This window comes from Epinephelus moara, chromosome 12 (genome assembly GCF_006386435.1).
Source record: "Epinephelus moara isolate mb chromosome 12, YSFRI_EMoa_1.0, whole genome shotgun sequence".
Classification (NCBI taxonomy): Eukaryota; Metazoa; Chordata; class Actinopteri; order Perciformes; family Serranidae; genus Epinephelus; species Epinephelus moara.
In genome coordinates this window covers 3,906,969-3,933,765 of record NC_065517.1, presented here as the reverse complement: position 1 = coordinate 3,933,765, position 26,797 = coordinate 3,906,969, and the positions used below count along the sequence as shown (strand labels likewise).

The 26,797-nt window shown below is 39.9% G+C and overlaps 1 protein-coding gene across 1 annotated transcript in view; it reads left to right on the top strand.

Annotated features, from left to right (window-relative positions):
• The first annotated feature begins 2,813 nt into the window (after positions 1-2,813).
• The window catches only part of elp3 (elongator acetyltransferase complex subunit 3), a 39,722-nt gene continuing 15,738 nt past the window's right edge, over positions 2,814-26,797 (top strand). Inside the window, exons 1-9 of the mRNA XM_050058551.1 lie at positions 2,814-2,965; positions 3,322-3,421; positions 4,626-4,764; positions 5,240-5,310; positions 5,601-5,664; positions 7,134-7,202; positions 8,172-8,326; positions 15,344-15,505; positions 15,667-15,793. Coding sequence (XP_049914508.1) covers positions 2,944-2,965; positions 3,322-3,421; positions 4,626-4,764; positions 5,240-5,310; positions 5,601-5,664; positions 7,134-7,202; positions 8,172-8,326; positions 15,344-15,505; positions 15,667-15,793 — 909 coding nt within the window. The 5' untranslated portion in view covers positions 2,814-2,943. The remainder of the gene's footprint in view (positions 2,966-3,321; positions 3,422-4,625; positions 4,765-5,239; positions 5,311-5,600; positions 5,665-7,133; positions 7,203-8,171; positions 8,327-15,343; positions 15,506-15,666; positions 15,794-26,797) is intronic.

The window sequence follows — 26,797 nt, the reverse complement described above, 5'->3', positions numbered from 1 at the left end:
AGTCTGCGCTTTTCGTTCAAGGAGATTTGTCCCGGAGGTGTTAAGGGACCGTTCGTTACTTGTGAGCGGGGAGAGGCTGGTGGAAATGTTTTTTATTTTGGCTTAGGGGAGGGGCATACAAATTTAAATGGTTGTATTTTATATTGATCTTACCATAGATTTTCAAAAAAAACATGCAAAGGAAAGCAGAAATTATCTCTGGATTTTGACATTTCGGAAGAACACTGTCAACCTGAAAAAAAAAAAAAAAACCAACCACGTCTGAGGTTAAACTAGTGGTTTGTCATCAAAATCACTTTAATGTACGTCTCATTTAAAATCTGGGGCAAAATAGAATTTGACAAATAGACAAAATAGACATTTGCACAAAGTTACCAATGTGTATTAGCAGACAGTGGGCCCCTGGGCAAAGATATGCAAAAGGACCCCCACCTCTCCTACATAGAGGCAAGACACACAAAATTATAGTGGCTTTTATAGCCTCTTCTTGTGCTATTTTGCATCTCTTTGTAGTCATCTCTTGTTAGTCGTTGTGTGTCTCTAAGAGGTAATTATGTGTCTCTAAGAGGTAATTTAGTGTGTTTTTTGTCATTTTGCAAAGAGACACAAAATAAAAGGTGCAAAACAACCACTAAGAGACATAGTGATTGTTTTTCACCTTTTGTAGTTATTTTGTGTCTCTTTGCAGTTCCTTTGCATCTCTGTCAGGTGATTTTTTAAATATTTTTTTCTGGTCAGTACGTGTTTATTTGAGAGACATTTAGCAGGTGAGGGCCAGGAGGCCCCTGGGCCTGTGCCTGGTAGGCTTGGTCAGTAATCCTTCCTTGCTAACCAACAGTCACAACAAGAGTGAAAAACCTAGGCTTTTTTCAACTCAAGCATTTTGTGTTCAACTTTTACCTTTCAAACATTAAAGTGTAAGTTTTAAAAATCTAACAACTAATCTATGGTAAAGGGAGTTTCATGCATGTTCTGCCAGTCACTCAGGGAGGCTTTGGGAAAAATGTAAAAATATAGGGTAAGACGCCCCTACCCCCTTAATTCCTCTCCTAACCAATATATGGCACTAAGTCTACTCTCAACACATTCATCAAATGGCTATGTTATGGTGAATGGTGATAATTTATCTTAATTGCTCCATTCTTAGATTTTCTTAGATCCAATCCCAACATCACTTTTTAAAACATTTTATGGATCCTTTGAAAGTGAGCTTTTAAACATTGTGAATTGCTCTCTTCAGACAGGCACCTTTCCTGCAGCCTTTAAAACGGCAGCTGTGAAGCCCCTCCTGAAGGAGAGCAATTTGGATTGTGATATTTTTAATAACTACAGACCAGTATCCAACCTGCCATTCTTAAGCAAAATTTTAGAGAAGCTTGTTTTTATTCAATTGAATTACTTTCTAACTAAAAGCAACATTTTTGAGAAATATCAATCTGGTTTTAGGATGAACTACAGTACAGAGACAGCCTTTGATTGTAAATGATCTCAGGTGCAGTTTGGACTCACACGAGATTTCAGTCCTGGTGCTACTGGATCTAAGTGCAGCCTATGATGCAGTAGATCACCCTATTCTTTTAAACATACTTAGACACCTGGTTGGCCTCTCTGGCACTGCTTTCAAATGGTTCAACTTCTATCTCACTGATAGAAAATTTATGGTAAGGATGGTTACATACTCCTCAGGGGTCCATGAAATAAAATGCGGTGTGCCCCAAGGCTCAGTCCTAGGCCCCATGCTTTTTTCCGCTGGTTCTGGCTGCTGTGGTGCTGGCTTGGGGTCTGCTCTCCCCTGGTGGGGTGGAGGGTTCAGACCATCGCTTTTTGGCAGTGACGCTGGGCTCTTCCCCTGCCTGAGCCGGGAAGCGGATTCCTGTTGGCAGCCAGTTTGCAGCGGACGGCTCCATGTGATGGTGTTTCCTCTCTCGTTCTTCCGTGCTTAGCCTTATTTTTTCATCTTATATTTCCTCTATTTTTCCTCTTTTTTATCACATTGGGAGGGGGGGGGAGGGAGGTGAGGGGGTCTGTGGGGGATTTGTTAGGGATGGGGGGGCTCTGCTTTTAACATGTAAAGCACTTTGTTCTGCATTTTATTGTATGAAAAGTGCTCTATAAATAAAGATTGATTGATTGATTAATTATTCCACCAGAAACGTGTTAGGGTAAACCAATAACTAACTTTTAATCACTGAAAAATTGTGATCTTTGTATTTATATTAAGGTGCATATGAAAAGCTTTGATATAAATACATGATGATGGGGGATTTGTGGGGAAAGTAATTCAATTTATTAATTAACAAGAAAAAACCTTTATAGTAAAAATGTTAAGTTAGACCCTTTGGGGCAAGACGCCCCTCTCAGAGAGGGGGCAAACACACAGCTCATTTTGTAGTGCAGAGCCCTCTTGCCCCAGACAGGGGCCTTTACAACATTTTCATTTTTGTGCTATGGCAACAAAATGTACTACTGCACCAATTTATTTTTCTCAACAGTGTGTTGGTTCATCATCCTGCAAATGATAAAATCATATCCAAATATTTTTTAAATTTTACAGTAAGTTGACTTTGGTCTTTAAGGGAGAATCATACCCCATAAAAAACGAAGTCACACTCCAGCCAACCCTATGTTCTGTTAAGTAGACAACAGTCCCTAAGAAAAATATTAGTAAAATATCATCAGCCGATTTTATTTTAAATGGATTCAACAGCGGTAAAACTGTCGCAATGTTTTGCCATCGGAACCTTTTAGAGACTTAAATAATACGGGTAAAGGCGCATTTACGATATTTTACGACAGTTTTAACTGCCGTACGACAGAAGCCGTGTTTGGACGCAACGTGGAGTTGTTTACTCTCTCTGACAGTCCTCCCGGGTTAAAAACAGATGTAATCCCGCAAACCAGCGTCCACCCGTTGGAATTTGAACTGTGTGCCTAAAGGAAGAAATGGGGAAGCCAAAGAAAAAAAGTGAGTGTGTGACAATGTCTTAAGAATGTCTGAAATGACTCTCTAAACCGGCAAGTCTGGCTTTAGCTTGTTGCTAATGCTAACTGCAAGTTTTTTAATCCCATGACATGATGTAATAACGTAATGCTGTTGTGTATAACTTTCAATTTTAAAAGCGAGTCGTACGTATTTTGAAAATCCTCTGTGGTAAAGTCTGAATTCATCCAGTTACCGACAATATATTTTGATAACCTGTAATGATCTGTAATGTATTGTCTAGCTAGCTAGTAGTTTCAGTATTTTGAACTCCACGTATCTGCACTGAAGTAACGTTACTAAAGAAAAAGTAATGTGACTATATTGATTATCTTTGTTAGGTGATCTCAGCCGAGCTGAGCTGATGATGATGACCATTGCTGATGTCATCAAGCAGTTGGTTGAAGCCCATGAAGAAGGCAAAGACATCAATCTTAACAAGTAAGTCTTCGCCAGTGTACTTATTCAGCCCATGATAACCTGTTTATTTAAAGGGTAACTTCACCCATTTTCTAAGTTCGTACATGTTATTCCTATGGTTTAAGACAGTCCAAAAATATTAGCAATAATGAACATCCCTCTCCCAAATCCAAAAACTCAAAAGCTAGAGTACTAAAACATACATTTGTGTTGTGATAGGGTATCCAGTCTGGAGCTGTTTCATAGATAATGAGTGGGGAAAGGTGTTCTAGATGATACTGAGACTGCCCAGGGTAATGTTCTGAGCAAACACTTGTGGGTTCGTTCAGAAATACTCACTCCAAGTGCTAGAGCACACTCTGGCAAAACCTGGACTGTTGATAAATTCAGAGCACTGTTGGAATGTAGCGTTTGTTTATCCAGAAAACCAGACTCTCGGAGCAGCAGAGCTCTGTGTCTGGGGAGATGGAGCAGCACAGCACCAAGTGGAGTGAATGTGTGACCAAATTAACTGTTCTTTAATTCATGTAGAAATAGAACGCTCTGTTTCATAGAACAACAGGGCTCTCATTTTAGTGTAGAGCATCACATTGGATTTATGAATGCACCCTACATTTTCTGTTTCAGAGCTGAGAACAGTACAAAAGAATAAAGCTCATTTTGGTATGGAAAAAGAAAACAAACATTCTGTAAGTTCGCAAAATCAGGCTCCTGTTCATTGTCTATGGAACAGCTCAAGACTTTGTATGACATCACATGACCTATGACATCGCAGGTTCAAAACTTCCTTCCCTCTAGTTTTGAGTGAGAGTAGCTCATGTTCCCAAATATTGATTGAACTCTCCCAGGAATTCCTAATTTAGGTGGTGTTCCCCTTTAAGTTCTAGCTACACACCACACAAGCCTTTTATAACAGTTGCATGCAAGATGGAAAACTATGTTCTGCACAGATTACATTAGAAATAAAACAGTATTTTTTTTTATTAAATCATCCACTTCTTACAGTGATTTGAATGCAGTGAAGGAGAATTATAAACTAGCAGTGATGCTGGATGAATTCTCTCAAGAACCCAGCATAGTGCACAGATGCAGAGTTTGTGTTAAGTTTTTTTAAATTGCCTTTGTATGTCTGTTAATGTCAATGGGAGGATTACAAATAATGAAAAAGATGCTCACCTCCTATATTATGCACTAGACTATTTTTATGATTCTGTTTGTCTGAAAGAGTGAAGACTAAGACTTCAGCTAAATATGGACTTGAAGCCCAGCCTCGATTGGTAGACATCATTGCTGCTGTTCCACCACAGTACCGTCGTGCTCTGGTGCCCAAACTGAAGGCCAAACCTATCCGGACTGCCAGTGGGGTATGTAGTCCTCATATGAAGTCCCTGTCTATCACTATGACCTGGGGTCTGCAGTTAAATCCTGAGCTCTGTAAAGTTGTAATCAGTTTAAGTTTATGCATAGGGTGCTGTTTGGATTAGTTGTTTGAATTAACTTCAGACTAAATAATACAGTAACTTCTCATAGACACTGCAACATCCCTGCGATGTGTGTAGAGTGATTTGCTTATGAATCTGGTGCTAAATTGCAGAGTTGTTTCACATTCTTGATTAATAAATATTCAAACGGATGAGATGCTGCAAATATGTATTCAGTCAGCTCAGGTGATGGAGTTCAGCTTTGAAATTACATGAAGGTTTTGTTTTCTGGGAATATGAAACAGTGTAAAGAAAGTCATGAAAGCTACAACACACTGACAGTGGTTGTGATTGTCAGAGTTATTTTCATACAGATTATATTCAGTAAATCAAGTCAATACTTCTGTCTTCTCTTCAGATCGCAGTGGTGGCTGTGATGTGCAAACCACATCGATGTCCACACATCAGCTTCACAGGAAATATCTGTGTGTAAGTGTCCTCCAATCTAAACACTCACAGATTTAGGGAATACCCGATTTTGCTGCAGATTTTTTACATTTGAAAATTTTGAACTGTAGACGTGAACAGAGCATGACTGTGTTAATTAGCACATGTACATGTTCAGGTCAAAGAACCAAACCTGTAAGAGATGTAGATAAAACCATTAAGAGGGGTTCCAGATGTTATTGCTTCTTTAGAACACTTTGTTTTTCACAGTCACATGTTGATTGTTTTATTGTTGTTATATTTAAAGCACCTCTCACTCTTCACTCTGGCAGCTACTGTCCTGGTGGACCGGACTCAGACTTTGAGTACTCCACACAGTCTTACACCGGCTATGAGGTAAGGTGGTCTCATTCTGCCGCAGTAAACACCATTCTGTTAGCTTATAGGGGAGTAAATAACACGTTTTATCACAATACAATGGATTCTTTGAATCAATCATGAAAGGGGGGAGAGAGAGAGGGAGTGACATGCAGCAAAGGGCCCCAGGCTGGAGTCGAGGCATTATGTTTTCAGGTTGCCCATCCATCTGCCTGTCTGTCCCAAAGTTGGGAATATGTCAAGAACACCATGAGGGAATTTCTTTAAAACTTGCACAAAAGTCCATTTAAACTCAAGTATGAACTGATTAGATTTTGGAAGTCAAAGGTCAAAAGCCAAGGTCACTGTGACCTTGCGATTGTCTCATTCTTGTGAGATTCTTTGAATTTGGCACAAATATCCACTTTGAGTCAAGGATGACCTGTTTTACATCTCAAGAACACCTGGATGGAATTTCTTCAAATTTGCCACAAACATCTATCTGGATTCAATGTTGAATTGATTAGACCTTGGTGGTCAAAGGTCACTGTGACCCTGCATCATTTTCCATCTCATTTTGTGAATTTCATATCTCAAGAATTCCTTGAGAGATTTTCCTCAAATTTGACACAAACATCCACGTGGACTCAAGAATGAACTGATTAGAATTTGGTGGATGAAGGTCAAAGGTCAAGGTCACTGTGACCTCACAAAACATGTTTTGGGCCATAACTCAGGAATTCATACACAAATTTCACACAAATGTTCAATAGGATATAGTGATGGAAGTGATAATGTTTTATTTCCAAAAGGTCAACTTCACTGTGTCATCATATTGTTCTGCAAAAGCACCTTTCTGGCCATTATTCAATATCATAACTCAGGAGCAGAAGGGGAGACGTTTGGTGAGATACTGAATTGATGACACTGATCTTGGGTGTCCACCTTGATACTGTGCTGATAGTATAGATCTTCTGTGTGTAAAGCATCTATGTTTTCATAGACATTAATATAATACCATATGCGCAACTTGACTGGTTTGCGGGGGCATACAGCTGCAAAGTGGTAATTGTAGTTTTGTTTTTGTTTTCAGCTTAGACTCTGTGAAAGACGTTTAGGTGCTGCTCCCAATTCTTGTTGTGGTCGGGAAAAGCCTGCTATTTATGCTATGACTATGACGTTCGTATGTAAACAAACACACGTTCAAGCACAGAGGCAATATCATACGATATATTGACATGACCTCGACCATTTTTGCTGACCTCGATAAGTCGATAAAGTGGTATTGTGACAGGCTTAAAATTTACCCTGCCTACTGTGACATTATCCAAAACTTTGCTATATTACTTAGTGTTGTGTTTTACTATGTCATCAAGGGAAAATATTTTCCTGTTTGTTAGAAATCCTGTTTCAAGTCAAATCACAGTCTTTCTTTTAGGGGGAACTTTGACCTTAAGATTTTTTACCTTGGTTTGTAATCATTTTTTGTCCCTCTTTCTTTCTAATAGCCAACATCCATGAGAGCAATCCGAGCACGTTATGACCCCTACCTTCAGACCAGACATCGGGTGGAGCAGGTCAGTGTAACCCTGCAGTGTATACACCAACTGCTTTTGTTACTAGCCTCTGAATTTAGACTTGGCTCTGTATTACCAAAAATCCATTGAATGTAGTTGCTGACACATCTGCCTCTTTTAAGTAGCTGTGGATCTGCCTTCTTAAAAAATGTTTGTAATATCTTAAAATAAACGCTGCTTCATTAGATCCCCAGAATCAGTTAGAATGATTTTAAAAATGGGGAAATGTCCAGCAGGTTGATTCATTACTACTTTGTGCCTTTGGTTAATTTAGGACAGCATGTTTAAATTGTAAGTCATGCCATTTGTCAGCACAGCAGAATAAGCAGAAACATTTAAAACAATACTGTTTGAATGATTCAGTTTCTATGCTGCTAATCAGCGCTGATATGGGTTTTTATTAAATTCTGCAACACCAATGCCAGAAAAAAACATTCTCAAAAACATAATCAACACTGCAGTTAAATATTTTATATAGTCACACGGTGCTAAAACTGCCATTTCCCCAAATTAGCTTCTGTGCAGTGATTGTCTTTGCTTGCATACATGTATAAATCATAAGCATTGATAAGATATTTAGTACACAGTAATGGGTGTCATGGCTTTTAGCCGCCTATCATGACCTGACCCCAATTATGCAGTTATTTTAATTTATGGCCACATTAGTCTAATGTAGCCATCCATTAAAGCAACAGTATGTGTGAAAGTGTGTGCTATCTGAATCTCACTTTGCCAAAGTTCTCATCTGATTCACTGAGTTTTGGCCATTGGAAGTCAGTTTTATGTGCAATTGCTGTTTGAAGTATAATTGTAATTTATATTGCCAGATATTATGATCAATCATAAAATAGAAAATTATTTTAGTGTACCTCACTGCACTTTACTGTACTCCCAATTACAATCTCTAAAATGTCTCAGTATTGCCAGATCACAGTGTTGTCAGTTGTGTATTTTCTGTGTGATGTGCAGCTGAAGCAGCTGGGTCACAGTGTTGACAAGGTGGAGTTCATCGTGATGGGCGGGACCTTCATGGCTCTGCCTGAGGAGTATAGAGACTACTTCATCAGGAACCTACATGACGCCCTGTCAGGACACACCTCCAACAATGCGGCCGAGGCTGTCAGGTACTTGATCTGTGTCCTCCCCTCTTTTTCATGCCAGTAACATAGTTACAGTAGTTTTTATTCTCTGGATGAGACACAACACTACTGTAAACACAGTAGTTAAAGCTAGAGCATGCAGTTTACTTTAGGCGTCACTGGGCAAAAATCCCATCATAAACTTTAAGCAAGGTTTAATTCAAGTGGTCTGAAATAACACTTAACTTCTGCACCTCATCTTGGCTCTTTTTCTTCAGGCTTAGGAAAATCTAGTTTGAGACAGGAGACATTGGCCAGTCACATGCCTTTTTTAGATAGAGCAGCTGCCAATCATGTCAATCACTGCTCATGAACTGAGGTCAAACTGTAAAACTGAGCAGCGCTGATCAAACATGAATTATGATTCTGTTTCTGCATTGTCTTTTTCTCACCTCACATGTTTTGAGAAACATGTTTTAATTACAATTCATCTGTTAAATGAGTAAATAAGTTTGTGACCCAGCCGCTATGTTTGAACAGATGAGCCAAAACGAAGCACCACCCACTGGCCGTAGCAAACTTTCTCATGTTACAGCTAAACAGTCACTAAAATATGTTTCTGAAAACATTTGAGGTAAAAAATAGGCAATGCAGTAACAGAATCTTGATTCATGTATGATCAGTGCTGCCTAGTTTGACAGTCTGACTGCAGTTCAGACTTCTCAGCTCTGATCGGTTGTTTTCATGGTTCTTGCAAATTCCACCAGAAGCACTATGAAGTGCAGAGGAGCATGTTCTTTTTCACAGATTATCAGCTTTAAACACAACAGAACACACGGAGTACTATGATATAGTTTTGGAGCAACACTACTGGCAATTTTGACAGTACTTTGATATTTTATATAAATATATATATATATATATATATGTGTGTGTGTGTGTGTGTGTATATATATATGTGTGTGTATATATATATATATATATATATATATATAAAAGCTATTCAGTATTTGTATGTGTGGTACATTCCAACTTCCAAGTACCATGTATGAGACTGTTTAGCCATACTCTCCACCAGATGGGGCTATGCTTCTATTTGTGGAATTTCCCCTACACTCGGTCATTTAGCTTCCTCTACTGCTGGAGATTTTCTCCCCACTGCCAACACTAACACACTAACAACAAGACATCATCCAGATTTACTAATATAACTTTAAAGTTCAAGGCCTCATGATCAGTGAATCTGTGGGTTATTTTTTAATCAATCAATTTAATCTGAATCATGTAAAAATGTAAAACAAAGAAAGAAGAAATGCCAACTCCATTTTTCTTTTTTTTGTTTTGTCTACCAATATACCAAAACTGAAAGATATTGACATTGCAGAGACAAAACAGAGAAAATCCTCACATAGGGTTCCTATGAATCCATTATAAATCTTAAAAGGTATTAAATTATTTAATCTAAATAGGCCTTAATTGGTATTAAATAGTGTCAGATTAAGACATTAAATCAGTCTTACAAATGCTCAGACATGGGAAGTAGGATTTTATTAATTGTTTTTTCTGACGTTGCGTTGTAAAACCTTAAAATTATGGGTAACATATTTTTTTGTATATTATTTCCTGAATGCCTCTTGCATCAGTGTCACACAGATCAGGATAGTGGAACCAACAACACTGATACTTTGTTTCCAGCCGGGATGCTCAGAGCAGAGGATCCACTGTCTGCTAGCTTGCTGTCACTGTACCCTGGACAAAATTGGAAAGTGGAAATTCAATGAAAACTGGCTCTTTAACTGAGATTTTTTGGCATGGCTGAAAGCAAAATGCTTTTTTAAAACTAAGTACAATGAAGTCAAGGCAGTGTAATTCCACATGCAGAAAGAGAAACTCAAAATCAAGAGAAAACTTGCCAAAACACCTGTTTTCTGTTACAGTAAACATTTGGGCAAAATAATCTCTAATCCTGAGTAAACTGATGTTGGTTCATATATGTTTTTTCCTTCAATTATGGTTTAATTTTTTTTAAAAATGCTTTAAAATACGCCTTAGATTTCATTGCGAGTGGCATTACAAAGTCTTAGATCTAACTTACCTCAAGCTGTAAGAAACCAGTTATATTCAAAAAGCTGGAGGCAGAGAATTGTTTGTGATTTTCCCTTATAAACAACCTAATTAATTACCTAATTATAAAAACTGTCAGTTAATTTTTTGTCTTTCAACTAATCCATAATTCGACTAATTGCCTCAGCCCTATTAAATTCATGCCTCCTGACATTTTTTTACACTCAAATAAGAAACAGTGACTATAATTAAGAACTGAGCATTACATCCATTTCTTCTCTGCACTCATTCTCTCAACCATTGCCTGTGCAGTTTGTGTGCTATGCAACATGGGAAGTGTTGTACCATATTCTATCGAGCATTTACTTACCTGTTATCAGACTGTTGTCAACTTATTACACTCTGTTTCCATCGTCAGTCTGACATTGTGTTTACTCTAACCACTTTCTGTGGTGAAGGGGGATTTGATTTTCCCTAACCAATCACTCAAGACCATCGGATCTGCCTGAATGGGTCTGCCACATTAGCACACTGGCGTACACCTGTGGTGCACTGAATTGGCGGAGTCTGCACACAAGACAGTTGTTGTAGCTGGCACATTAGATCCGCTGCTAATTTCAGCAATGAGAACAGAATATACATCACCATTGCCAGCGGACCCAGTCTAATGTCATTTTGAGTCCACACTGATTGGTTGCCATGCTGTCATACCTATTTTTTTCAGGGCTTTTAAGAGTGGAGCAGAGTGAATTAAAAACAAACTACACTGTCAGGTGATATTGAAAAGACAAGTCGATTTAGGACAGCCTGATAGCAGTGTTTGTCTTGTCTATGGCACTTGGCATTGTTGTTATTATCAATCAATCAATCAATCAATTTTATTTATAAAGCCCAATATCACAANATCAGGAAATTGGTGCTCATCCAAGTTTTTATGTCTTTAAGGCAGTTATGGAGTTTAGTTAATTGAACATTACTCCTCAATGTTTCTGGAATACCGCTTGACAACACCTTGACAATGGTGTTAGTCCCGCCCATGGTGCCACCTGGCTAATCGTTAGTGCCCCTGCAGTGCTCATTGGTTGTTTTTTATTTTAATGGAGAAATCGCTGTTTCATGTCACGATGCCAGACCAGAGGCTTGAACTCAGTGGAGTGGGCGTATTCAAAAGTCTGCACCCAGGCAAAAGATTTACACCATGATGTGTTTACATCCACTTGACCCCACCCCTTTTTCCATTAAACTTACCACAACAAAACACATCCTGTAGGACAGTGGTTTCCAACTGGTGGGTTGCAGGTCGCAGGTCCGTTCAAAAAGCTATTCAAAAGCTTTTATTTTGAAGTGCTGTTTCCTGCTGTAGAGTGAGTGATTAATAGACAGCTACTTAACAGAGACAGCAAACTAGCTCGATGACATAGCCAAATTGAAGTATGACACAGAATATTTTAAACTGTATGGACCTTGAACTAATGACTAAGGACAATTCTGGACCTTGGCTGGACCAGTCAGGAATCACTGCTGTAGGACGTTAAAGGTCTAGTGTGGAGGATTTACAGGGATATACTGGTGGAAATTGAATATAATATTAATAACTATGGTGTCATTGTGCACCTGAAACTAAGAATCATTGTGTTTTTGTTAACTTAGAATGAGAAGCTTATGTCTACATACAGAGTGGGACCTCTTCCGCAGAGTTTGCCATGTTGTTCTACAGTAGCCCACAAATGGACAACATTGGCTCTAGATAGGGACATTTGCATTTTTGCATTTTAGTATCAGCCACTGTAGGTCTCCTACATGCTTGGCACACAGGAGAGGTTTCAGTTGGTTGCAATCTGCAACCTCACCCCTAGATTCCACTAAATCCTACAGACTCGATTGTTAAGATGTAGTGTTATCTCCACAGATTAAGCTGCTGAATGAGCCCATTCAGAATTCAGGAGAAAAAAAAGCAAGGCCACTCTCAACGAGTCCTCTTCAGTTACTTCCATTGATTTCTCACTTACCCAGTTAGGCCAGCTTTGAATGACTTTAGCCACACGTCTGCTCAGTATGGATGAGTAGCAACTTTTTAGAAGACTACAAGATGGTTCAAAGTCAAAGTAGAAATACCCATTTGTTGAAGAGCTGAAGACGTCATACAGACCATTTGACCAAATAATGGCTTTTTCACTGTTTGTTTGTCAGCGGGGGCTATTTAATTCCCTAAAGTCCGATAAGACCCAGGAGGCCAGTTTGTGTGAGTGTTTGTCTCTTCCCAAATGTGTTTGTCACTTTGTGTGTGTAGGCTTGTAGGTGTGAATTGTCCCTGCTATCAGCATTCTTCGTTTAGATGCTGTGATTGTGGTAATTGTGGTGGCTGCTGCTCAGTTTGTGAAGAAGGGGGCACTTGGTTTGGCTGGGGACAGCCCTTATCTCTGCCTCTGTGTGTGTGTGTGTGTGTGTGTGTGTGTGTGTGTGTGTGTGTGTGTGTGTGTGTGTGACGTTTTTGATGTGTTTTTGTTTCTTGTAGAAAGTGTGCATGCGGGGTGAGCATGTTTGTCACCGTGCTAACCCCGCTCCTGATCTGATCACAGCAGCGAGATACCTAGAGATAATCGCCTGAGATAATAGACTTTTTATTGATTCATCTCATACAATCCGATCATTCTCTCTGAAGCATAAACTGCTGTAATTGGTGTAAATCAGCCAGCAGACTGTAAAAGATGGACATTTATTGCCAGCAGATACAGAATCAGAAGGAATACGTGCTGGCATGAGGGAAGCTAATGGTCATTGGAGCAGCTGGAGTGGAGAAAATGACAGCTGGCTGGTGTGCTGGGTTGAGATGTGTCTTTTTGTGATTTCAAACAGTGACTTAAATAAGTTTAGAAGCAGCAGTGGAGTCAGATTCAGGCATATGGAGCTCAGAAATTACTTGAGATTACATTTGAAGAATGACAAGGGATCATACTGTGTCTAATATAGTCACTTTCTACATATAGCTGCTTCCTTTATTGCTTAGGGCGCATTTTTCATTTAAACATTTAGCGGGAGACACATATTAAACAAGGGGTCTGGGTGTTCTCCCTTAAGCAAATTTAAGTGCCAAACACTTCATTTCCTGCATTCCATTGAATTCTCTGCATTAGTTTATTGTGGAAATGTAATGGTTCTTACAGCTTGCTTCATCTTTCTGTTTTATAGCAGATGGCAACCTTTCCTTAGGAGGTGCATGCTGCCACCTCCTACTATACCAGGGGCACTTTTGCATCTATTATTCGTGTGCTAGCAGTTTTTATGCCTCTGCACTGGCAATAACTGTGGCTGGAGGCATTATGTTTTCTGATTGTCCAGAAAACATAATGCCATTCTTCCCATTCTTGTGAACTTGACATCTCAAGAAAATGGTGTTGAAATTTGTACATATTTGGCACAAATATCCACTCTGACTGAACGATGAACCGATCAAAGGTCAAAAGTCAAGATCACTGTGACCTTGCATCCATCTCATTCTTGTTAATGTGATATCTCAAGAACACTTGGAGAGGATTTCTTCAAATTTGGCACAAATATCCACTTTGAGTCAAAGATGAACTGATTTGAATTTGTTGGTCAAAGGTCATAGTTCCAGGTTACTGTGACCTTGTCTGTTGCATTCTTGTGAAGGCAATATCTCAAGAACACAGAGAGGGAATTTCTTTAAATTGCATATAGAACTTGGACTCAAGGGTGAACTGATTAGACTTTGGTGGTAAAAGGTCAAAGATTACTATGACCCTGCGTCAGTTTCCATCTCATTTTGTGAATTTTGTGATATCTCAAGAAGGCCTGTTTTTGGCCATTATTCAGGAATTCATATGCTAATTATGAAAACATTTCACAAAAGTGTTTTAAAGGATAAAATGATGAAGTGATGACATTTAATAGTCAAAAGGTCAAAGTTCAACTTTGTACTGCAGACCCTGTAATATCCAAGACCAATTTCCCACTGGGATTATAAAGTCTATCCTATTCATACAGATACCATTGTTACCTATGTGTAAAATTAATTATGGCCCCCATCCATAATGTGTATATCTATTTTATTTTATTTTATTTTAGTCTTCCTTTAAAAGTGTTCATGAGAAATAGCTGGATAGCTTGTCAAATAGGGTTGCAATGGTACAATAACCATCTCAGAAAATATTGTGATTTCACAGTATCATGGTATTACAGAATTATTATTATTATTATCTGCATTTTTATCAATATCTTAGATAGCAAATGTTAATGGTATGATAACCATCAACTTTAAGATCACAGTATACATTGAAACTGGTATACCACTGCAACCTATTGTACCTGTTGTATAGCTGACTCCTGTTCCTCATTGCTGTCTTCAGTCCCTCGCCCCATCGAAGTCGACCAGTACAAATTGCTAAAATAATTAAACCCGCATTAATGTGCTTAGGGGACCTGCATAGTCGAAGGATAAATATCTGTGTGTCCATCACTGCAAGAAACTCCTCTCATAATAAACACACTCATTTAATCCCTTGTTATTAAAGAGATATTGATAATAGCCACTTAAATTGATATATAGATACTGATACTATCCTTAAAATTTAGTAAAATAATAACTTGGTCGTGCTCAGTAATCTACATCTTGGTACAATTAAGACCTCTAAATGACTGAATAATTTCAGTATTTAACTGCAGTATTTGCTGCTTTGACACAAAGCAAACACTCATTAATGTGTCATTTCATATTTTTTTGCTTTACCAACATTTTTTTGCTATCCTCTGTTTCCGTTATTGCATTAGTGTGTCCTAATGTGAGGTTAGTGTCTGGATAATGAGCCGTGCAATCTCACAGCATGTAAATTGATGTTGGTTAATGATCCCAGCATATGGAGCACTCCAACATGGTCAATAAGACTAAATAGTCAAAAAAACATTATGTCAAAACTAGAATTATATTATAAGATATTACACATAATGAGCAGAAATGACTGAGACAGTTTTGTCCTGCAGGTACTCTGAGCGCAGTAACACCAAGTGTGTGGGAATCACCATCGAGACACGGCCTGACTACTGCCTGAAGCGACATCTCAGTGATATGCTGGGCTATGGCTGCACCCGGCTGGAGATAGGGGTCCAGAGTGTGTATGAAGATGTGGCCCGAGACACCAACAGGTCAGTAGGTTAGGGACTAACGGTGGGATGTAGATAAGGAAGCAGACATGGCGTGATAGCAGCCGCTCTGATGGTGTGTGATGGATAGATAATGTATTTATTTCTTTTACCTTCAGGCTTAGTAATTTAACTGTGTATCTGGACATGCCTGTTTGTTCCAGAGGTCACACGGTGCGAGCAGTATGCGAGTCTTTCCACCTTTCAAAGGACGCTGGCTTCAAAGTAGTTGCCCACATGATGCCAGATCTGCCTAACGTGGGCATGGAGAGGGATGTGGAGCAGTTCATTGTAAGTGTTTATAAATATCATTTGTTGTTATCTTTAACAGATTATTCATTCATAATTATAGCTTTCGGAGTAACTGGGGTTGGGAAGTCTGTTTTTATGCCTCCGTGATGGTGACAGCCACAGCTGGAGGCATTATGTCTTTGGGTTATCCGTCCGTCAGTACTCAAGAACACTTGGGGGGAAATTGCTCCAAATTTGGCACAAACGTCCACATTGACTCAGTGATAATTGATTGGATATTGGTGCTCAGAGGTCAAGGTCATGGTGACCTTGTATGTATCTCATTCTTATGAACATGGTACCTCAAGAACGCCTTGAGGGAATTTCCTCATATTTAGCATAAATGTTCACTTGGACGCAACAATGAACTAATTAGAATTTGGTGGTCAAAGGTCACTGTGACCTTGTGTCTGTCTCAATCTTCGATGCAATATCTCAAGAAGGCCTTCAGGGAGCTTCCTCAAATTTGGCACAAACATTTTGCTGGGGATACACTTATTATGACAAAAAATGTACACACATGTCTAAAAGGACAAAATGATAAAGTGATCACATTTTATATCCAAAAGGTCAATTTCACTGTGACATGATGCTCTGCGAAAGCACTTTTGATGGCCATTACTCAACATCATATCTTAGGATATAAGGGGAGACACTTGGTGTGATACTGAATTGGTGACTCTAATCTTAGGTGTCCACCTTTAAAGTGTGCTGATTGTGTAGATCTTCTGTGCTGCTTGGGAGAAGATGTGAGTGAAGCATCCATGATTTCATAGACATGGATGAAATCTGTAAGTTTAACACGAGTGCTTTGCAGAGACATACACCCGCAAGGTGGTAATTGTAGTTTGATTTGATTTGATTTTTTTTTTGCAGTGTAGTGCTTTCTAAAATGCTCACCAAGGCAGATTCATAAATGTCATTTTGACAAAGTACAGTTAGTACAGATTGAATGTATCATTGTTTTTTCCATTGAATCCATCATTTTATTTCCCTGTGTTAATGTTCTTTTCATTTTATCATTTATTAGAGCCTGTTCTGACATTAGCACTATAAACTAAACCACTGATTATTTTTCTGACCTTTGATAGTGATGACTGAGATATCACCACTGATTATGGTTTACAAGGGCATGAGCTGAATTATAAATATGGGTGTTAGGAGTAGCAATAGGCATGTGTAACGACGGTTGCACTGCATCGATGTAAAACCTCACTGATGTGGCACATTAGGCAAAACTGCACTTCTTCCTTGCTTTTTTCTTGATGGACAGGTCTGAAGAGTGAGGACACTGACACAGGTGTTGATATGCAAAAAATGATTGGGGGAGTGTCTCATCTATTTATGACTAACGATGGGAGTGAAAATTAGGCTTGAACACATGCATACGCACAGCTTTATGTATCTAGAGAAAATTAGTGGTTCTGCAAATTTTTGTCTTTGTGCTTATACAGAGTTTTAGTTGTGAATCTACACAAATGTCATGCATCTGGCCCTGGCTGAAATGTTTGTTTCATCTCTCCGTCTCACACACTCCGCACAGCTCCGCCCCACTCACTCACAGTTTCTCCAGCAACACTAAGGCCAGCGTTATACTTTGCACATCCGCGAACGCAGACGTGCATCTGTTCCAAATATAGTTTCCACTGTGAGCACTCTTGAGCACGGGAAGAAAAATGGTGGTACGCATGGAAGAGGAGCTTCTCTGTCTGCCCCCCCCCAAGAGTTGGCTGTCATTTGTGCATCTGTGTAGGTGTTGAGGGAGGGGTTGTACAGGTGCAGGTACCGGCGCACCTCCTCGCCATGGGTGCAGATCTGATGACAAGATTGGGGTGGACACAATCAGTTGTGATTTTTTTTGTTTAATTGCACGCGTGCAAATCATACCCACGGAGTGCTTGAGATTGCCAGCATATTTCACGATTTCATAGAGGCTCATCACCATCACCAAGTCATTCAAAAAGCACTACACAGAGAATCAAATGCTTACCTTTACTGCTTATTTCTCTTAAACAGCCAATAGTTCATGAGGCCAGCCATCACCCTCCTTTTCACTGCTTCGCTGTTAATTAATGCTACTTCTAGTTTCAGGGTCTCAGGCATATTATGTCCACTCACGTTCTCATCTCTTGCCTCTCACAGATTACCAGTTCTCCTCATCAGCTACTCTAAATATGGATCTGGCTAGGGATAAGTTACTTCACTTGAGGCGGCAAACAGAATCTGATTACGTTTTTAAATCTTTTATGGGCACACTTTCCTTTTCTTGAGGAAGTTTCAATCAGAATTACTCACAGAAAGGCATTTTACTGACTACTGCGAGAGCACCAGCTGATGGCCACGTTCCAGTGGCTGAGAGAAAGTGGAGAGAGATCAGTTTTTTTGTTTGTTTGGTTTTTTTTTTTAATACAGTTACCCACCCACAGTTGCATAGAGTGCCGAAGTCGCGCCCCTTCCGGTAGAGCTCATGGGACCTTAGATTGGAAAAAATATGAATGGCAGTGAATGAGGAGAGCAATATTATCTTTTGTTCCCGTTTGAGTTGTGACATGAAATCTAAACATGTCGTTAATTAATTTAAAACATAAATTTTAAGGTCAAGAAAGTCATATTTTGTGGTAAAACTGTTGAGATATAAGCTTTTTAATTAGAAAGACTCAAGAGTACACAGGAGGAGGTCGTGTGACGTCATANGGGACCAAAAGATAATATTTCTCTCCTCATTCACTGCCATTCATATTTTTTCCAATCTAAGGTCCCATGAGCTTCACCGGAAGGGGCGTGACTTCGGCACTCTATTGCAGCAGAGCAGGTAGTAGGCTAGAGATGGAATGTGGTGTTGGAAAATATATTTATAAAAATATTTGTTCCACAATTTTGATTTATTTTAGAATTGGGAATGTGGAGTCGGAAAATACATTTGTTCAATTTCAAGCATTTCTATTTAGAATTGGGGAAGGACAATTTGTGTTTTTCAGAAAAAAATTTTTTGTTCTAGTGCACAAGTGCACACGCGCGCACACGGAAAGTATAATTTCGGTTTAAGAGAGACACAGAGCTGCTCTTCTGTTTAATCTGTCTGTTCATTTGCATACAGTATGATATCGGTCTATATGTTGCACGTGCTACACTAAATGAGTCTGTGATATGAATGAAGTAACCACAGTGGCACACTTACATTACTGTGGGCCTTTTCCTCTATAACTTTTAGCCGTGTCCTGTTAAGCCATGCCGTTATCTGTTATCAGTTTAGGCGCATGGTGCCATGCCGAGCTGCACACCTACTCCTTCTCCAGAGTAGGTCCGGGCCGCCTGCTATTGTTGCGGTGACGCATCGCCGGCTGCAGCCAACTCCTGACCACCCCCCCCGCAAATAAGCTGTGTGTGTTGTTAGACTCTCCTCACCTCTGTCTGCAGGGGGCCAGAGAGAAAGGCTTTTTAAAAAGTCTCTGTGTGTTCAGCTCTCAGTACGTCTGAAGTTTCTAACTGAATCTCTGTGGTTTGGAGTTTAGTTTCTCTGCTGCGTCCTGTTTGTACTTTCTGCTTTATTTTGCTGTTTCATGTTCGCTATCCACCGTATTAGAAGTTGTACGAAGTTGCAGCTCAAAAACTCAACATTTCCTTATTTTGCTGCTTCACAATAGAAGTTTTTACATAACAAAATAATGGGGGACTTTTATTTTTAAGACTCTGTAGGAATTAAAATATGTTTATTACAGAATTAGCGAAACTTTATTAGCGGCTTTTCTTCAACTAAGACAAGTCTAATAATGCCACAGGGAGGAAGAGTAAAACCAGGAACAGCCACAGTGAGATGTTTGATGAAGAGCTGCAGACAACAGACTCTTACTGCACCTCTGCAAACACCTCACCTCCAACAGGTAAACTTCTTTTACCTGCCCTGCTGTGTGATGGAAAAACACATGCAGCAAAAATTACAGGGGACTCAAGCCGTGGATCAGCTTTCAACTTAACATGTAGCCCACTTAGTGGAAAATACCAGGATTTATATCGTGTATCACCTGGAAATACCGGGATATGAATTTTTGTCCATCGGTATTGGTGGAGGGTCCTTTGAGTCCTGTGGGTTGTGAGATGGGGTACTGCCACATCCCACAGATGCTCGATGGGATTGGGACCTGATCTGTGCACACGCTATAAAATGTGGCTTAACCATGAGACCACCAGGATGCCCATCAAAGCACATTCCTTAGACTCAATTTCAGAGCCTGATATCGGTACTTAATATCTACAGTATTGACCAAAATAACCCAGTGCCAAGTATCGAAGCTTCTCCCTTTGTGAGGGTGGACTTGCACAATTGTAACTGCATGGAGTGCACATTCCTGCAACAGTCCCTACAACCTATAGAGTCTTGGAGTGAAGAGTGCAGTGTATTGACAGAGTTTGACCAAAACATATGAAAGTATGGCTATACTACAAGCCAATCCACACACATTATGGGTACTGAATAGGGATTTTTATTTTATTTGATTTTATATACTTTATTAATCCCAGAGGGGAAATTCAATTTTTCACTCGGTTTGTCAATTACACACAGGTCCGAACACACACGCACAAATTGGACCTATACATGCACTAAGTGGAGAGATGTCAGAGTGGGCTGCCCATGACAGGCGCTCCGAGCGGTTGGGGGGTTCGGCGCCTTGCTCAGGGGCACCTCGGCAGTGCCCAGGAGCTACCAGTCCACGCTCCATATTTTCGTCCGGACGGGGACTTGAACAGATGACCCTCCGGTTCCAAACTCAAGTCTCTATTGACTGAGCTACTGCCAGATGTAACGATTACCGGTAAAATGATAAACCGCTGTAAAATTCCAGATGGTTAGTATTACTGTTTCAAATTTTAATTATCATTAACACCGTGTTTGATTACCGCACTTTGAAAAACTCAGGTTGATATTGCTCATTGCCTGGAAAAGCAGCAGCAGTCCCTCAGACACAGGCGCGCATGAACAGTTTTCAGTGTTTGCCCTCTGAAAACATGGCGGAAGGCACCTGCATGGACAGTGCTCTGGAGATTTTTTTCCCCCTCTAAAAGGACAAAGTGTGAAGTCTGGATGTATTTTGGATTTTATAAGGATGCTTAGGGGAACTAATTGAAGATAGTCACACTGTCTGCAGAAAATGCTGAAAAAAAAGTCTGCGCCAAGGGGGGTAACACTTCAAGTTTGATCAGCCATCTCCGTGACCACCACCAACAACTATACAGCAAGTGTACCTGTGCCTGGTACACACTACACAACTTTTCTGCCCGTTCTGAAAGTCACTATAGCCCGTTTTCCACCAACACTACCAGGTACTTTTATTACCAGGAATTAATTTACCTGGGTAAAATAATTCCTGGTAATCTGTGTGTTTTGCGTTTTCACCGCACCTCACAGTTCCTGAACATTTATTCAAATTAGCGCGGTGACGTAGATGATTCAGCATGTGCCCTGTATTTGGCTCCGCCACCTGGCTGGTTACATGCTGGTGTAGAGAGTTGGGGCTGTTTGTCTCAGCCAGCAGCTAAGTTTAAAAGTATTTTAAGATAAGTGTCAAACTAAGTTAGTCTACATACAGACAGCTGTCATTTGAGCTTATTAGTAACAATTCGCTATTAGCCGAACTAGCGTGCTGTCCTTGTGTAAGATATAACGGTAGTGTTGGTGGATGAGAGACTGTGGACGGAGCATATTGAATATCACTGTCTACATGTTTACATGTTAATGCTCGCTGAACACATGTCACAGTAACGACTGTAGCTGCTCGAGTCATTTTCGAGTTGTGTGTGTGTGTGTGTGTGTGTGTGTGTGTGTGTTCAGCGCCGGCACAAAAGAACCAATACCGTTAGCGCTCATCAATACTACGGTCTTTGATAATGTAGCCCCAGGGCTAATTTAGTACCGGGTGTCGGCACTTGGCACCCATCCTTAATCAAAACACAAACAAAGTGAAGCTTGTGGAAATGAAATAAAGTTTGCAGTGGCTGCCCGTACCATGAAGTGTGGAACGCTGCAAGTGTGTGTTCCACCGATCAGCGTTCTTCAGCACACTGCTCTGCCCCTCAAGAATTCCGGTTAATCTGAAAAGTCCCTGAAAAAAGTACCTAGTATGGGTACTAGGTACTTTATTCAGGGAAAGTTTGGGGTTGGGGGAAAGTTGTTTATTGGGGTAATCTCGGAGGAAATGCACAGAGGTTTTTCAAAATCCTGGGTAAATGAGAAAAGCTCCTGCGGTGGAAAAGGGGCTTGTGTCACATTACACAATTGTGGAGTCATAAAATCGTGCTGTGATTTGGCCGACAGACATGACACACTACACAATGGTCCACACCAATTATCCCCGGTCGTCTTTCACGACGTGTGTGATGTCATCAGGTTATTCTTGTCCTATTTTTATTTCTTTTACTATTATTTCACTCACTGTGTCTGTTCATGTGCCAGCCGAAATGTTGTTGTAGTAATGTAAAAAGTGCCAGCAGATGGCAGGAGCTACATTTGAAGTACCGTGAGCAAACAAACAAGTCACTGAATCCTCCACAACAAGTTCTGACAAATGTTTCACAATAAAGGCCAATGTAGAAAATGGAGGGATTCTCTCAGCCGAGGTTATATGGGGCTTTTAATTTGACACAAATTCAGGAAGTGTTGAGTTTGAAATGACGGCGCGATGCATTAACTTTATGAAGCCAACGGGAGCGGATATAAAGTAGAAACACAGAGGGAATGATAAATATCAGACCGTCTATAATGTAGTCTGTTTCAAATGAAGCTGGGAGCCTCTGCAGTGGTGGTGAGTAAAAGCCACTATTTTTCAATTTTCTTTATGTCTGTCTCCATTATGAATAAATAACATTGTTTGCTAGCTTGATGCTAATGGCAGTACTTAGCAGGTTGACAAAGTGCCTCTGCTGTTTCACACCATCATTTTCCCCTTTTACTCCGTGTGGTAACATCCCTAGAGGAAATATTAAAAACGCTGGGGTGCCCTACTGTTGTCTATGGCAGCAGCTAACTCTGTGTTTCTATTGGTCAAAGTGACGGTTGTGATAGGAGTAATCATGAATGACAAAACGAAAATCAAACATGCTAGACTTTCTGTTAGACAGAAAGTACATTGTGCTCTTTATTTTTTTTTTGTTTTTCGAAATAAAACTTGGTTAAATGATTTCAGTGTGTGTATAAGTACTTTTTGAACATTTTGAGCACATTTCAACAATACCGCGATAATAATGATAGCCGTGATCATTTTGGTCAAAATAAGCGCGATATGAAATTTTCATACCGTTACATCTCTAGTACTGAATGAAGTACTCTGCATCTAATCATAGACATTTTTAGCTGGATTGGAAACAACTGTCAGTCACTGCATAACAGTATTACTCTCAAGGTTGGCGTGCAAATGAGCTTTTTTTTTTTTTTTTTTAAGCATAAAAGGGTAATATCCTCACTGCAGTGAGCTGAGCTGGAAATTATGGTCCACACTCATGAAAATTCTTAGATATCATTTGTAAGAAATGATCTATTCTTTTCTAAGTTTCAGGTGATGCATGAGACTAAGCTGAGTAAAAACTCTGACTACAGGGTTAAAATGATACCAGTTGAATCATGCACCAAGTTGATCATTAAGCTTATTGTTTGTGACATTAGCAGTCATGTCTTGTTCTTTTGCTTGACATCAGGGTGCGTCATTGCTGCTTACTTCACAGTGGTATAATAACAAGTAAGTCCTACATGTAGCATCTTAAAATAGAAATGGAAAAGCTGTGACGGTCGACGCACAGTCTCAACTGTGATGTGACTCAGTAGAAACTTCTGTCAAATGTCTCTCAACAGCAGGCTCACTTTACAGCTCTGATTGGAAACACAGCTTTAATGTGAATGTGCAGAATCAGGCAGCGCTCCTTTCCAACATGCCTGACTGTAGGATGTAAATGAAGGCTCAGTTTGAGGCTCATTGGGTTTATTTTTACACTGAAACAGAAATCGAGTGATTAATAACGCAATGAAAGAAAAGAACAGATTTTACTAATTGGTGCAGGTGAGATTCTGATGCACCTCTGTGACTCTGTTCAAAATATGTCACTCATTGTCTCTGGTCCAACAATAGTTACCATTTCTTTCTCCTCCGCCTCTTAATTTAACTGTTTCTGTGTTTTGGCGTTACTTTTTTGGATTACTGGTATTGTGGTGATTCACAGGGGTTTTCACTACAATGGAGTCATCTTCAGAGGTGAAAAAGTTCAACACTTTGATTTTCCTCTGTAATGAGCTGCAAATGAAACAAGAAAAGACAACAGAAAGAGAGAACATTCAGATGTAACGTGGAAACAGTAGTTCTGTAGTTTTCTATTAAAACGGCGCGTTGGTTAAATGGCCCGTTCAGATGGTATTCGGATAACTGGGGCTTTGCTGGTATAATGCACCTCCCAGCGGTGAAACCCGTGTACACATTTACTTGAAGAAAATGACCCACTCTAAACGTTAAGAGATTTTTGTACACAAACTCACCCCTAATACAGATGTATGTCAGATGTGCCGCGCTGCGAATGTGTCCCATGTATTTTGGATGTGTGTGTGTGTGTGTGTGTGTGTGTGTGTGTGTACATGGCTGGGCGGTATGACAGAATTCTCATATCACGTTTTTTTAAAAAATCGGTTTCACGGTATTTGATGGTATTTTGCTGAGATTCAGCCAACTTGACATGCTGCTGTGTTGTGCTATGGCCTATTCAAGTTCTGGAATTTGTTATTTACGTGACAACACCTGAACGCAACACAGGCTCCGCTTCATTAGTGCCGTGCTCGGTTGTAACTGTCTCGGACTCGGATTGGCTTCAGTCAGGAAAATGCGGCCCGAGCCGTGCTCTAGTGTGCTCACCTGTGTGTGTCTGTGTGTGTCTGTGTGTCTGTGTGTCTGTGCGCATCGGGGCGAAACTCTGCCGTGCGTGATACAGAGAGCAGAGGAGAATTGTAAACGTGCAACCATGTAGAGACAGAAATGACATACCGTCATGTAAATAAGATAAATAACATAAGGCTATTTAGTTTGTTTAATAAAAGGACAAGGTATAGATAGACCTGTTCTGTAGGCCTGGATATGAAGCGTCTGTAGCGCCAAATAATATAATGGTAGTTTCTAAAGAGCTAAGATGAAAAAAAAAAAAAAAAATCAGCAGCGGTGGTCATATTTCAGCAGCGGCGGTGCGCTGCTGCTAGTTGCATATAGGAGAAACACTGCTCTTTGGTTTGAGTTCTTCTGGGTCATCGTGTTCTTCTTCAGCAACGTGTACAGTTGTTTCGTTTTCAGGACTCTCTCCGGCAGCCATTCTCGCCTCTAAACTTTTCTCTATGCTCTTACTCTCGCCGGCTCTAGTGCATCTGTGGTGTGCAGCGGTGAAATGGGTCCCCGCTGAAACACTTTTCCCCTGTGCATGTTCCAGACGTTGTTTGGGCTGTATTGCGGTATATGAAAAATTCATATCATAACGAAAATAAATACCGGTTTTCGGTNTATATATATATATATAATATACTGGTTTTGGAACCAGGCCCAGTCGAATTTGTAATTGAATAGCCCCGGTATAGATCTTCTGCGCTGTACATGGATGTAAACCGTAACTGCAACTTGACTGGTTTGTGGAGGCATACAACCACGTGGTGATAATTCTAGTTTTGTCTGTTGATTAAACCAAAATGTCAGTAGTAAAAAAACAAAATTGAAAATTGGATTGTACAGGTAATTCAGACCCATTATACTGCAGGCCATCATCGACAGAATGTAGGTTTAAAGAGCTTAGACTCAGGAGAGACACCAAGATGTCAGCCCCACTGCTGACCAGATGTCAGTATTTGTAGTTTAATAATGGAAAGAGGACAACAAAGCAGAAGTTGAACCACTGTCTTATTAATTCCCTTGAAACTGTTAGATTGGAAGGTGGAGTAATTCAGAGTTGTGTAAAAGCAAAACACTATTTGTGTTGTTAGCGCTGACTGAGGAAGATGGGAATTTACTGTATAGTGATGAAGGCATTCAGGATACCATCATTCTTCTGAGCATCAACAACTCTGAGTGCTTTACATTTTTTTACAGGAAGAGATTAAATTTGTGGAAGAGAGACTGTGTTTTTCTGTAGATTCGTTACATTACCTTTGTGTGTGTTTATTGAATCCTTCTGTGTGTGAATGTGTGTTTGATGATAATATGGGAGGTGGCAGCAGGTCGGCACAGCGAGAGGAAGCTGATTAAATGTGTATTTGGCCCTTAGAGTCTCTTTCTTTGCTTTCCTGTAACACTTCCTCTGTCGCTTTTCCTGCCACTAGACTTAATTTCTTCCTTTGTCTCTGCTCTCTTTTTTTCTCCCAGTGTGAAGTCTCAGTATTCTTGAAGTTCTCTCTCCTGTCTCTTTTTCCTCGTGCTATTTTCTCGTCTCCATTATCGTTCACTTTATCTTTTGCTCCTCTCTTGTCATAACTTTTCCCTTGATGCTTTCTCTTATTTTCTGTCAGTCTCTTCCTCCCATCTCTCCTGTTGCTTCATCTATTTTCTTTCTCTTGTCTCTGTCCTCTCACAATCACACCGTCTCCCTCTCTGCCTCCCTTCCCTCATCTCATATCACATTGACACTTTCAGATTATAGAACTTGTGTGTGGCTCCCCTTTGCTCCTCCTCATCATATCTAATCTTCCATGACACACTTCATGCTAGTGAGCAGAAAATATGCATGTTCCTAAACAATTTCACTCTAGGATCCACACAGAGCATCTCAGGATTTTTCCCGCGATCCATAAACTTAACAGCTACAATTTGAACACAAGGTGCATCTAGAAATAGCACGACAGGAATTGGAAGTAGTAGAAAATCTCAGAAAAGATGGAAAAAATAAAGTAGAGATGAATGTAGTTTTTCATTTTTATTTTTTATTTTACCTTTATTTTACCAGGAAGTCTCACTGAAATCAATTTTTATTTTTTATTTTTTTTTTAACGAGAAACCTGGC